Source organism: Podarcis liolepis (assembly GCF_965112155.1).
Source record: "Podarcis liolepis genome assembly, chromosome: 2".
NCBI classification, from domain to species: domain Eukaryota; kingdom Metazoa; phylum Chordata; class Lepidosauria; order Squamata; family Lacertidae; genus Podarcis; species Podarcis liolepis.
Window position 1 is genome coordinate 58,338,068 of NC_139555.1, and position 13,158 is coordinate 58,351,225.

Here is a 13,158-nt window from a genome sequence, read left to right on the forward strand (position 1 = left end):
CCTCCTCTTCCTGTTGCATGCTAGCTATAGCAAAAACATTCTGTCTTCTATTAAGCCAGAGTTCCCATTACATACCAACTGGGAAACTCTAACTTAATGTCAGTCATCCTGGTTTGCTAGCAAACATCAAACCAAGGAATTATTGCTGGGACGTGTCATGTATAGAGTTTTGTAAACCATGGCATATAATGCTCTGGGACAACGCTGCCTATATGTCCCAATGCTGCCTCTATGTAGCAGCAGAGTGCTGCACATTAAGTTCACATAAAATCAAGTTGCTCACTCTTGATCATATTTCTAAACAGTACCTGAAATCTGTGTAGCACCTTAAAAAGCAACATTTCTTGTTTTGGAATCAAATGAGGAAATAAGGTTACAGATTCAGTGTGGCATTTTGGAATATCTTCACTTAGCTGAAATATCCTTGAGGCCTCAGTCACCATTTTGAACTTGGTTTGCCTATGTGGCACTATGTTTATGTGGTGGTGGGAGGATCTTTATTGCCCCCCCCCCCTAAAGTACAGCTCCTACGCTTAAATAGCTGCACATTTATACTTGAATATCTGCAGTTGAAATGGCTAGCTGTAAAAGATTGTTGTTTTATAAAATCATCATTTAATTATTTGTCTCATAAGAGATTCTAAGTAAAGTTTGGATACATGAATGTGGCTTGTGTTTTGCCAACATCATGAATGGCTCATATAGCATAAAGACAGCCCTTCTTCTGAACAACTTGTACTCTAAATAGAACAATCTACAAGCAGAGAGTAGGTTGCTTAAAAAGTGCTGCTGTTAAAAATGCACAGTTCTGAACAAATGAATTTAATTATATGTAAGTATAGATGGAGTAAAGAAGAAGTAAGTTTAGAACAAGCTGAAACAGGGAAACCAGTGGCCTGGATCAGACATAATGGGAAATATTAACAAGCTCCTCCGGCCCTTCATTTATTTATTTATATGCATAATTGGAGGAGATTTGTTTAGCAGAAAACCAAGGTTTCTAGTTATGCCTAGAGAGGCCCTGAGGCCACTGGAATATGTGAGGGAAAGGAGCAAAATATCAGGCTAGTGTGATGCTTCCCAATAATGGGAGTGTTCTTTTCTTGTGGAATTAGGAATTGGTTTGGTCACCTCATAAGATGAGAAGACTCTCTGGAAAAGACCATGATGTTGGGAAAGATTGAGGGCACAAGGAGAAGGGGACAACAGAGGACGAGATGGTTGGACAGTGTTCTCAAAGCTACTAACATGAGTTTGACCAAACTGCGGGAGGCAGCGGAAGACAGGAATGCCTGGTGTGCTCTGGTCCATGGGGTCACGAAGAGTTGGACAAGACTAAACGACTAAACAACAACAACATCTTAAAGGAACTTTTTGGCAGAGTAAATAAATATCCATCCTTTACACATGTCAGGCATACCACTGGCCCACATCCCTTTAACACCCATACCACCACTGTGCAAGGCCAGCAGAATAGCCCTAGTCATTGTGTGAGCTGATGTTGTGGTTTGCTGTTTGGAAGGCCATGTTTAATAGTCTGAATAGGACCCAAAAATCCAAAGACTGTGTGTAAGGATGAATGTAGATGTAGAACTTTCCAGGTCTTCCAGTTTGTGAGCTTCTGAGCAGACCTGAGATTCCAGCAAAACGTGCCTGTTCCAGCCTTACATGACACACGTATTTATTCCTCCACATCCTTTATACTCTAGTGATTCATTTCATTCCCAGAGAATTCTCATTGGACTTACCCTTGATACTTTGCATCTCTTGATGTTCTTACTTTGGCTGTTCTCATTTATTCTCATGACTCCTGGGACAACATACTCTAGCAGTGGGAAACCTCCAGCCTGTGGGCCTAATTAAGCCTGGCATTAGTCCCAATTTGGTTTTTGAGGCCTTTATCCACAAAACACACCCACGTGCCTCACATCTCATGCAATTAGTGGTATCAGGTGTGAGGCAGGTATGGATTTGGCTACAAAGGAACAAATGAGGGCTGAGGTCCTGATCATTCTTTTGGAAGTGGTCTCCCTGCCAGTGCCAACTGATAGCTACTGGCAGGGAGTCCCATTCCGACTGGCTGTACTAGGGAGTTCTTTGACCAAAATAGTGTAGTTGAGGGGGACTAGCTTTATCTGTTTGGAGCAAGCTTTGAATTCAGACCACTTCTTCCAAATGGTGCACTGATACTTCTGCAGATGCATGCAGAGGGGGAAATGCAGTTTGGAGGAACGGTTATAGCAAACCCCTTTGAAGGTGTGCTTCCCATCTGTAGCCTTATGTTATGACAGGCAGGTGGTGTCTCTCACCTGTCAAAGTTACCCTGCGGGGGGGGGGGTGGATTGGGGATCCATCATGATGGATGCCCAGTTCCCCATAACTGCCTTATACTGATACCAATCCTGTTTATCTTGATTTGAATTTTGTAATTTTGCTGTCTAGTATTGTTTTGATTCATTTATTTTATTTATTATAATTTTGCGGTACAGTCAAACCTCAGTTGACGAACGTAATCCATTCTGGAAGACCCTTCAGCTTCCGAAATGTTTCACAACCGAGGCCCAGCTTCCGATTGGTTGCAAGAGCTTTTTGCATTCAAGCGGAAGCCACGCCAGATGTTCAATTTCCAAAAAAACATTCGAATACCAGAGCATTCACTTCCAAGTTTTTGGCGTTTGGGAGCCAATATGTTCCAAAGAGGAGGCATTCGGGAACCAAGTGTTGACTGTATATTTGTTTTGTATTGGGAAGTATTTTTATTTCTCCTGTGAGCCACTTTGAGCTCAAGTTAGATGCTGGGGAAATGACATACAAATATTAAACAAAATCATTTTAAAAAACTGCCTGATCGCTTACCCTAAGTATTACAAGGATATCTGGATATTCTCCAGAAAGCATCTGGCTTGATTCAGATCTTCTTAACAAAGAATGCTTACAAGACTTGTATATAATAGAAGAGTGGCAAGCTCTAAAGAATGGCAGAGCAGAATTCAGCTTTGAACTCCAGCTTTGAAATGTATACAGATGCATTTCTATTCTGGTATACCCCTGTTCATAGCACACATAAGTTTGGTCCTTCCACAGGTAATTTTGTCTTATGGCAACTTTACATACTCTGTGTCATTTGATTACTTTTCAAAATTATGTGGATTGCAGTTCCCTTACAGTCCTGTCCTGGAACAACTGCAGGATATTAGCTGGGGATGGGAAGGGAAAGCGCATTCCTAAATTTACTGATCTTCATGAAATCTGGCTTGAGGAATCAGAAATCAATGAGAGCTCACTTGACTGTTCGAAATTGTGGGATCTTGCTGCTTTCTGAAAAACAGGAAGTACAGATCAGTTGGAGAATTGACTGAATTGATGAGTTGTCATCTTGAAACTGAAAATCAAATATGAAAGAGTATCTTAGGCTACTTATGTTTGGCAGTTACACTATACATAGAACACACACCTTAAAAATTTTATTGGCTACTTTTTATTGGCTGATTATTTTAATGGCTAGGGCATTTGTATGCATGGGGAATGATTTTCCCCGTAAAAAGTATGCTGTGTGGTAGGTATTATTTAATATCTTTATTCCACAATATAGATTTGATTTGTACTTGTTCATATTATACACAAAAATCTGCCCACTACTGTTGAGCAGAGCTTTTACTGAGGTAAGCATTGGGGAGGGGGTGGAGAGAGAGGGCATGATGTTTGTCAAGATTTTCCCAAGCCCCTTTCCTTCTCCAGAGGATGAGAAGAGTTCCTGCCAGAATAACGAACATGCTTTGTAGCAATGACATTGTGGACCTTTGATTCCAGTCCTTCCCATGAAAGGAGGCAGACTTGGCCCTGCAGTCACATTAAGATTCAGAGGCCCATGAAACCTCAGCAAAATGTATTTTAGAGACACTGCCAGCCTTCTGAATGATGGCTGGTCAAAATGTCTGTACCCTTGGGGGAAAGCTCTGTCAAAATTACTCTGTACTGGTCAGATTATCACTTGTTGTAATTACTGGTAGTTATTTACTCTGTTACCTATCTAAAACTAGGTCCCTCACACCCATTTTTCGACTCTCACCATCACAGAGACCCAGGGCGCAGTAGTGGTAAAATAGAAGATGTGGAACTTATTTCTCATGGATCTTAGCATTTTCTTTTTAAAAAAACGAGTTGATGTTTCAGAAACAGATTGTATTTTGCTGAACATTACTGATGATGAAACTAAACTTATATTTGTGCACCAGCCATGAAACTGAACAAATAAACATCTGTTTCAAGATAAGCTATCTAAAAATGAAAAATTAAAATCCATGCCCAAAATTTCTGAGGAAACTGTTTTGGCAGATTGCCCTTTATTAAAGATTATTGTCCAAATTATGCCTCTGGTCTTCAGCTACAATTTGAGAGAATGATGGGTTTTCTGATACTGAATTTTTTCAGAAAAGTTTTTAAGAACTATTCTAGGCACCCCAGCTCTCCATGAGTATTTTCTCTGAAGTGAAGTAATACTTGGGGTAGAATTGTATGTGCATTTGAACCTTTTCAAGTATTGAGTTATATTGCTAATAGATCCAAAGCAGACTCCCCCAAATCTGTTGTACAGAATGTACTCAGCTCATTCTACCAGTTAGTCATATGATACAAGAGTTTTGCAGTGATGTTTTGATCATGTGGATTTTTGTTCATGAGTTTTCTCAATTTTGAGCATCCTTTGTAATGCTGGGACTTAAATGCAATAATTCTGTCTTAGGGGATGGATGGGCTACATGAAGATGGCCCCATGTTGTGTTTATGTACCAAAATGTTGCTGAAAATTATTTAACTGATATTAACAGCTATGTTGAGCAACCCAAGTGTTTACCATTCTCACATTCTACAAAATACCACATGCAGTTCTGGATTAGAAATACTGGAAATCCCCTTCAGATTGCACCTTTGTGTCTGTCATAATTGACGGCATTATTCGTTACTTGCTTAGTTATTCTTCAACTGCAAGTATTGGAAATATATTTGTCCTCCAGCTGATAAATTTGGTAAAATCTACAAAACAAGTCCTTTTATAATGAATATAAGCAGACTGCACAGTCACCACATCTTCCTTGGCAAAATTCTTTTTGAGCCTGATGCTCTTGATCTGTTACTTGGATCAGGGTGGTGGTATTTGCTGTGACTCTTCAATAACAGGAAAGACTCCTGCAGTTATTTGTTCTTTCATATTATCTGTTTCTGCCTGTTTTGTGTTTTTGTTTTATGCCTGCATTTGTTTGTGTATGGCCTGTGGCTGAAGCAAATTAACTATACCGTGGTCCCCTCTCTTACTGCCTCATGGCTGCTTGGAGCCAAACCAGATGTGACACAGGATACATGGGGAACATCTGCTGACAGCTCCTGTTCTGTTTTCAGTTTAATGCAGTTGCAGCAGGTACTAAATTTGATCAAAGCAGTAGTTTGGGATGGTCATGCCCCCTTCTTTCACATTTGTAGGGGAGACATCAGGTCAACTTAATATTTCCTCTTTGGGGAGAAAAATATCCTGGATGGGAGAGTTGGATTTTTTTTTAGGGCTAAGCATCCCCTTCCCACTGCTCTGATCAAACATGGAGCTCTCTATGGCTGCATTAAAGTAACAATCAAAACTGTTGTGATGCATTCCATATCATGCCCATAGGGAGCCTAAACGTTTTGGGAAGCAATAGGGCATTTATCTGGTCTGTAGGACTTTTAAAGACAAAATTGTAAACTGTTTTTATTTAACCTTTAACTGTACTGCAGCTTGTGTACATTCAAAATATTTCACTAAGCAACTTTGACAATTGCTACTTTTCTTGCAATCAATTAACAAAAAAGGTAACAAAACAAGAGAAACTACTAGTAGAAAGTCAAGAATGAGCTTCAACAGTATTCTTACAGTTTATAACAAAAGTTTTCTTGTTTTCGATGCTGCAAAATGTAGTGAATCTAAGACCAATTCTATCATCATGACGTTACTGCTTAAAAGAGCAAGCTCTGCTTTACATTATTACAGTACTGGCAATAGCTATGAACCTTTTTTTTTTTAAAAAAAAAGGTAAAGGACCCCTAAATGCTTAAGTTCAGTCAAAGGCGACTATGGGGTTGTGGCAGTCATCTCGCTTTCAGGCCAAGGGAGCCGATGTTTGTCTGCAGACACTTTTTCCGGGTCATGTGGCCAGCATGACTAAGCCGCTTCTGGTGAAACCAGAGCAGTGCATGGAAACGCTGTTTACCTTCCCGCCGGAGCGGTACCTATTTATCTACTTGCACTTTGATGTGTTTTCGAACTGCTAGGTTGGCAGGAGCTGGGACTGAGCAACGGGAGCTCACCCCGTCGTGGGGATTCGAACCGCCAATCTTCCGATTGGCAAGCCCATGGCTCAGTGCTTTAGACCACAGTGCCACCCGCGTCCCTTGTGAACCTAAAACTTGTGAACCTTGTGAACCTTGTGAACCTAAAATTAGGAAAGCAGATTTCAGCTGTTGACATACTGCTTAGAATAGTCAGTGCAGTCTTAATGAAAAGACCATGTCCTGGAAATGCTGTTCCATATTTTGTGAGCTCATATGCAGATTGCACCAACGATGGACATTCATCAGTAAGGGATTTTACTAAGTCAGGCTCTGATTTCAAGTAGTCTGGGTTGTGTTTCAGTATTTCAATGAGTGGATTCAAATTGTCCTCATTCAGCACTTGAGCAAATGTTTGCAAGCTACAGATATAACAGTATTGTATGTCTCCTTGAATGTGTTTTTTGATTTATGAGTGCAATGGTCAATAACTCACCTAATTGGTGAATTTAGATACTTAAGAAAAAATTGACCAGTTCTGTCAATCTTCCGCCTTTCCATTTTAATGGAAAGCATCTTATTCTTGTCACATGATGTTTAATGGTAGGAAGATTCTGCTCCAGTACCACCCCAAAAATGAGAGCAGATTTAAGAAGAAAAACAAAGGTTGCCATGTTCATTTTCTAAAATAAATTTAATTATCAGTTCATTAAAAGTTAGGGGGTGCAGAGAATTTGGGGGGCAATCTCCCCTATCCCAGCTACAGACCTGCTTCACATGTCTCCTGCATGACACCTGGGTTGGTGATTCAGGGAGTTAACATGACTTAATTCCATTCCCCTGTGTAACCATGTGCCAACCAGCTTGCTATAATGCTACAGTGCTAATGGAAAGGGTCTCTGCTTGATTTGGGACTATTTCCTGTCTTCTCTGGTAGCTCCCCACCTCACACCAAAGGCCTTTACTAAGGGTTCTTTGAACCTTTGGAGAAGATTTTTAAGGTCACAGGGAAATATAGTGAGGAGCAGTGGGTTGCGAATTGCCTTGGTGTAAGCTTCCCTTCTTTTTGTGCAACCAAGCACTTTTTGTGCAGCCCTCGTATGTTGTGATTGCATACCTTTTTGTTTGACTGTGCAAAATCTTAAACATGTTAGTTCTTTTTATGGAATTATACCCCATTGTGAACAATGATATGGGGACTTTATAATTAATGTGAAGCAAATTGGCAAAAATTGCATATAGTTACTGCTTTTCCCGGTGGCTTTCTCTCTGCCGTTAACTTGTATCTTCAGGAAAATTTAGTTTCTGTTCCTGAAATGTTTACATTCCTCAATGGCAAGAATATATAGCATTCATTCTGTGATTTTCCTCCTTCCCCAGGTCCTGTACAAAACCCAATGGTGAATTCATCACGCTTACCAGGTGGACAGGGATACAATTCTTTTGTCCCAGGCATGTATTCTCAGCAAGCGCCTGCAAAGAACCTGGTGCATACATCTTCTGGACCCTATAACTATGGTGCACCTCAGAACGCTTCACCTTTTAGTAATTATCAGGGACCTGGGCAAACTCTTAATCGGCCACCTATTGGATCTGCTTCTCTAGCAACAGCACAACAGGGACCTGTTGCCCAGATGCCTCCTCTATCGCAGAACTCAGCTGCTGCATCAAGCTCTGCAGGTAGCTTTCCTTCTGGAGTTAATCTCCCAGCACACTCAAACTGGCAGTACGGACAGGCTCCTTCAATTCAGCCAGCAATGGGCTCTCAGCCAAACCATTTTGCTCATTCAGGGGCAACTCAGCCATTGTTACCTTCATCAGGGAATACAAATCCATCAGCAAGCTATCATGTTTCTTCTGCTGGAGGTCCTCCAGTTCAAAACAGCTATACAAAGCCAGGTAAGAAAAGAAATTCTCCCAATATATTTCTGCAAATGGAGTAGCAAAGGATATTGACTGTCATTCATCTTGAGCATTCTTGAATCCAGACTTTTGAAGTAATGATGTACTTAAAAGCAATCAATTTTGGAAAAACGAATAAATGTTCTCATGTGTATTGTGAGTGGAAATCAGTGCTTTTTTTCTGGGGGGATGCAGGGATACGCATACCCCTAAACATTTTGTGAATCTATGTTTGGCCTCATTGAGGGGCTGTATTTCAATATGAGTAGGAAAATGAGCGTACCCCTGAACATTTATTAAGATAAAAAGCACTGGATGAAATTCAACATTGTGCTATTATGATGGTTCCAGTAGTGCAAGCATTTTGCAACAGACAAGTAGATGCTTCATTGTTGCTGGTATGAGAAAAAGGTGGGTGGGGAGAACACTTTATCCCTGCTACATCATGGTATATGTTGTACCTTGTATCATTATAGACAGAATGTGTCATATGGATGGGGGTTACACCATGTGTAGCTCTTACCTACAGAGTGATTTGTTACACTTGTACGAAACAAAATGAACAGGGCTAAACCTGGTGGTGTGGGTAGCCAAATACATTTCACAATATTCACACTACACTAATTAGCACCAACATTCTAAGTGAACTCCCTCAACCTGTCCCAGCAGTTTTGTATGACATGATTGCATTGTGAGTGATACATTATCACTATATTATTATTATTATTATTATTTATTATTATCATCACTATATTATTATTATTATTATCATCATCATCATTATCATCCCTGGCCATTCTGCCTAACGAAGACTTATGTGCATATTCCTACACCTGCTCTTTGGATCAATATGCAGATTGTATTGAAAAGGGGAGTAGAATGAGTTTGGCTTTGAATTTTATTAAGGTCACCTAAAATATCCCTCATGTAGAAGAAATTTAATGCACTTATTAAACCCTATTGGTTGGTTCTGTGCAAAAATAAAACAAATCAGAAGCAATGTTGACTCTATGTTCTGATGATTCTTGCAGGTTCTGTTCCTCTTCCAGGTAATCAGCTAACATATTCGCCAGTTAGACCTCCTTTAGGACCTCCTCCAGTTAGCAGTCCAGCCTCTACACGGCCTATGGCTCCTCCAGCAAGCATGACACCCCAAGCTTTACAGAATTCATCAAATACACAAGGAGGTAAGGAACTGATCCTGTAATAAGGAAATGTTATTTAATGTTACTACTAAGGATTAGTAGAGTATCAGTGTTGCTCTATTAAACAGCAAAAACAAGAGTCTTGTTGCACCATAATATATTTATACAGGTATAAGCTCTTAACGGCAAGTGTATAGATCCAGAGGTGTGTAGGGGATGGGTGGGATTAAAGATGGCATAAAAAATCTAAAAGTATAGTCTTAGCAATTCAACTAGAACTTAAATTAGCTTTCCTCAACCTTGTGCCCTCCAGATGTTGTTGACCTACAGCTCCTCTAATCCCTAATCCCTTGGTCATGTCAGCTGGGATTAATGGGAGTTATAGTTCAACAACCTCTGGAGTGACCATTGACAACAGCAGTCAGGGGACCCTCCCACATGGCATGGGAGGAACGAATCGGCAGAAATCAGGGTTGGGTATCTCTACTTTTAATGTTGTCCATAGCCTTGCCCTATCCTCTTTCAGCTCTTGTTATATCTTGAATGTTATAACTTGGATGTTGTTGCTTATGTATTAAATGTTATTATATGGAAGGAAATCTATGCAAGATTCTGAAATCCTAAATGGTTACTAGGGAGTAAGCCCTATTGAGTTATCATGCATAGGATTTCATTGACTTATTGTAAACTTGAGGTGACAGTCTTTATCCATTCATATCTTCCAGTTCACTCTTATTTTTCTAAAATAAGAAATATTCATCTGGTTCAAGTCTGATCAAAGGAATCTGGAGGGAAGAACAGGCCACCTTTGTTTTCAAAATAGGCCAGAATAATGAAATCATGGCTGCAAGTATCTTTGAATACTCTTAAGCAGCTTTGCGTTTCAAATAGTTATCCCTTAGGATCTGACTTAAACTCAGGGTGTTATTTTACATGCCAAAAAGCTTATGCCTTACTGGATTTATAGGACTACTGTTAACCTTACTTTTGCAGTACTGCACGACAGAGGCCAAGGGGTAGCCACCAATTTTATCAGGCTGTGTATTTCTATATTTACATGTTTCTGTACCAGAAAGTGCATTTAGAAAGAGTCTGTTAAAGGTGACGTCTACACATCTCTTCTCTCATCATTCATGAAAGCATGCTGCAGAAAGGTAGCCTGATGAATTGTGGATATTGTACTGCTTGAATGGGTAGAATTGTCATGTAGGGGTTCTGAAGAATTATTTTCCAGACTGAGAAAAGCTGTACATAATGGGGGTTATTTAACCTTAACAACATTTAACCTTTGCATATCATCCAGAATTATTTTTAGTGGTAAATGACCAATAAGCAAGAACAAATTTAAGAATTTGCTTTTAACAGAAGCCTTTCTTGGCAGGTGATCCTGCATCCACTGCCAGTGATAGATTGTTGGTCCAGAACAATTATGATACAATAGAGGGAGGAGGCTTCTTGGGTAAGACATACTTTCTTCAATTTATCAGCCATCTCATTGCTACTTCATGACAGCAGCTTCCTGCTTAAATGTAAATATATGGAGAGTTAACTGTTTCAGACATTCTGAACCTAAACACATGGGCCTGTTTAATATCCATGCAATGGTGTGACAGGTAAGCCCTTGGGTGAAAAGATTTATAAGCCTTCTGGTGCAAGAGACTGAAGTCTGTAATAGTTTGGCCTCTGCTCTTTAGCCATGCCTATTTTTTAATGAACACTGTGATGCTTTTTTTTTTTTTTTTTTTTGGAACTGTTTTACTTGTTTTATAAAGGTAGAAACTACTGGGCTTGTTTGATTATATTGTAATCTGCCTTGGGATCTTATGGTGGAACGGCAGTAAGAAACATTATGAATACATTTTTATTTTAGAAAGTGAACATAACATATGTAGATTATACATTGTATAAAGCTAAGCCCACTTTAAGTTGAATGACTTCCTTTTAATTTTAATAAACTTTAATAATTTAACAGGTAAAATTAATATTCCTGAAAGTATTAAGTCACTCACTGAACTCACGTTATATTGGGCAAGATGATAAAGTCTTGACTACAGGAGGAAATTGCAGATTATATTTAAGACCTCCTAGTGCTGCTTGAGGACATAATTGGTCAAACACAAAGCATGAAGACAAACAGGCAAATGGAATTAGTTGACACTTGCAGAACTATAGTCACTAAGCTGCTGTTGGCAAATCAGGAGCTGAAACATGTTTCCTTTTCCTGATTGGCTAATTAATGAAAACCCTCTGGCCGTATACAGTATTCCTAAATTAAGACTAGCAAGTTAGAAATGGAAATACTTTAATGTTAGATTGTAATAATATTGTTGCTGCTGTATGACCTATCCAAGTGCAAGCCTTAGGTCTTCTTTAAACCACATATCCTGCAGAGCTGTTCAGTCAAAGTGTTTTTACTTCAGTTACAGCAGTGTATGGGTTGTATTGATTATTGGGAGCTTGTGGCCCTCCAGATGTTGCTGGACTGGGGGTGTGTGTATCTCATCCTTGACCATTGTCCATACTGACAGGAACTGATGGGATTTGTAGTCCAGCAACATCTGGACTCACAGTCTCAGGTTCCTCATTACTGAGCTAGAGTTTTAAAGAACGTGCAAAGTGGTGTGCATATTGGTGTTGCTATATGGGGGGGGGGAATATGAAGAGAGTTCCACATTGTTACGACTGGAATGTTAGTGTTATTGCTTTCATTTTAATGAGTGCCTTCTTCTTTTAGCAACTGCACATCCCCCTTCTGCTCCTCAGAATCTTAAAACAAACAGACATGTTGGGAGTGCTTATCCCACCTTGCCACCAGGCTACCAGAATGCATCTCCATCTGCAGGTCCAAGAATGCAGTATCCAGGTGGATCACCACAGTTTCCTCAAGTAAATCTTTAAAATCTTACTAAAATGTTAACTATGTAAGCTATCTTGGGAGTTCATTGAGCTGCCTTGAGCACTACTTGTTGGGGGGCACACAGAATAAAAAAATAACTAATAAATACATTTACATAAAGACATAGCTGACTTTGAAAGTCAGCCTTCTTTATTCCAGAGAGCTTGAGTGAGTCCAATATCTATACCAATTGAGAATTCTGGGTACATTATTTTTCCACCAGTCTTTTCTGCATTCCTTTCTAATAATCAACAATCAAGCATTGTTGCTTGATATTGTAAAAGAATATTGTTTGAAATATGTGTTCCCAAAATTATTTAATTATTTAAAGTACAAAGAGATCAGATGAGTCCTTTCATGTCCAGTTTGGCTCTTAGTTCAAACAGCATTTTAGGCAAGATCAACTTCTACTTAACCGCTCTAGTGAAAGTGGTCTGCAAACATAGCAGTCCTCCATCCAGTTGATATGAATGAATTTAAAAGGTGACTCAAACGGCTAACCTTGCAATTCTGTTTTCATTAGCCTGGCCTGGGAGCAAATTCCTTAGCTGCATCTATGGGTGGACTGAGCCTTCAACCAGAAGGATTAAGACCTATTAATCTTCTTCAAGACAGAAATATTCTCCCTGCAACCCCTTTGCAAGCACCTATTCCGAATTTGCACGAAGATATCCAGAAGGTCAACTGTAATCCAGAGTAAGGCCAATTTAAAAATTATTTATTTTGAGGGTTGGGGGAAGGAAGACGCTTCACTTTCATATGTCGTGAAGGTGTGCCTGTCTGCTGTTGAGAGCTTAGTCGATAGCTGGCATGTAGCCTGTGATTGCTTTTCAAGTAGGATTAATAGTAAACAGAAGAACACTTCTGTAGATACCCTCTTCAGAGTGTGTCCCTGTGGTTTTCACCTGGGGTATTATAAAC

At 39.6% G+C, this 13,158-nt stretch overlaps 1 protein-coding gene across 2 annotated transcripts in view; it reads left to right on the forward strand.

Moving 5' to 3' along the window:
* The window catches only part of SEC24A (SEC24 homolog A, COPII coat complex component), a 33,945-nt gene that overhangs the window by 1,601 nt on the left and 19,186 nt on the right, over window positions 1-13,158 (forward strand). The window contains exons 2-6 of one of the 2 annotated variants that reach the window (XM_083487973.1): window positions 7,675-8,193; window positions 9,228-9,383; window positions 10,723-10,800; window positions 12,076-12,227; window positions 12,761-12,933. In XM_083487973.1, coding sequence (XP_083344099.1) covers window positions 7,675-8,193; window positions 9,228-9,383; window positions 10,723-10,800; window positions 12,076-12,227; window positions 12,761-12,933 — 1,078 coding nt within the window. The remainder of the gene's footprint in view (window positions 1-7,674; window positions 8,194-9,227; window positions 9,384-10,722; window positions 10,801-12,075; window positions 12,228-12,760; window positions 12,934-13,158) is intronic. The other variant, XM_083487974.1, reaches the window with a different exon arrangement.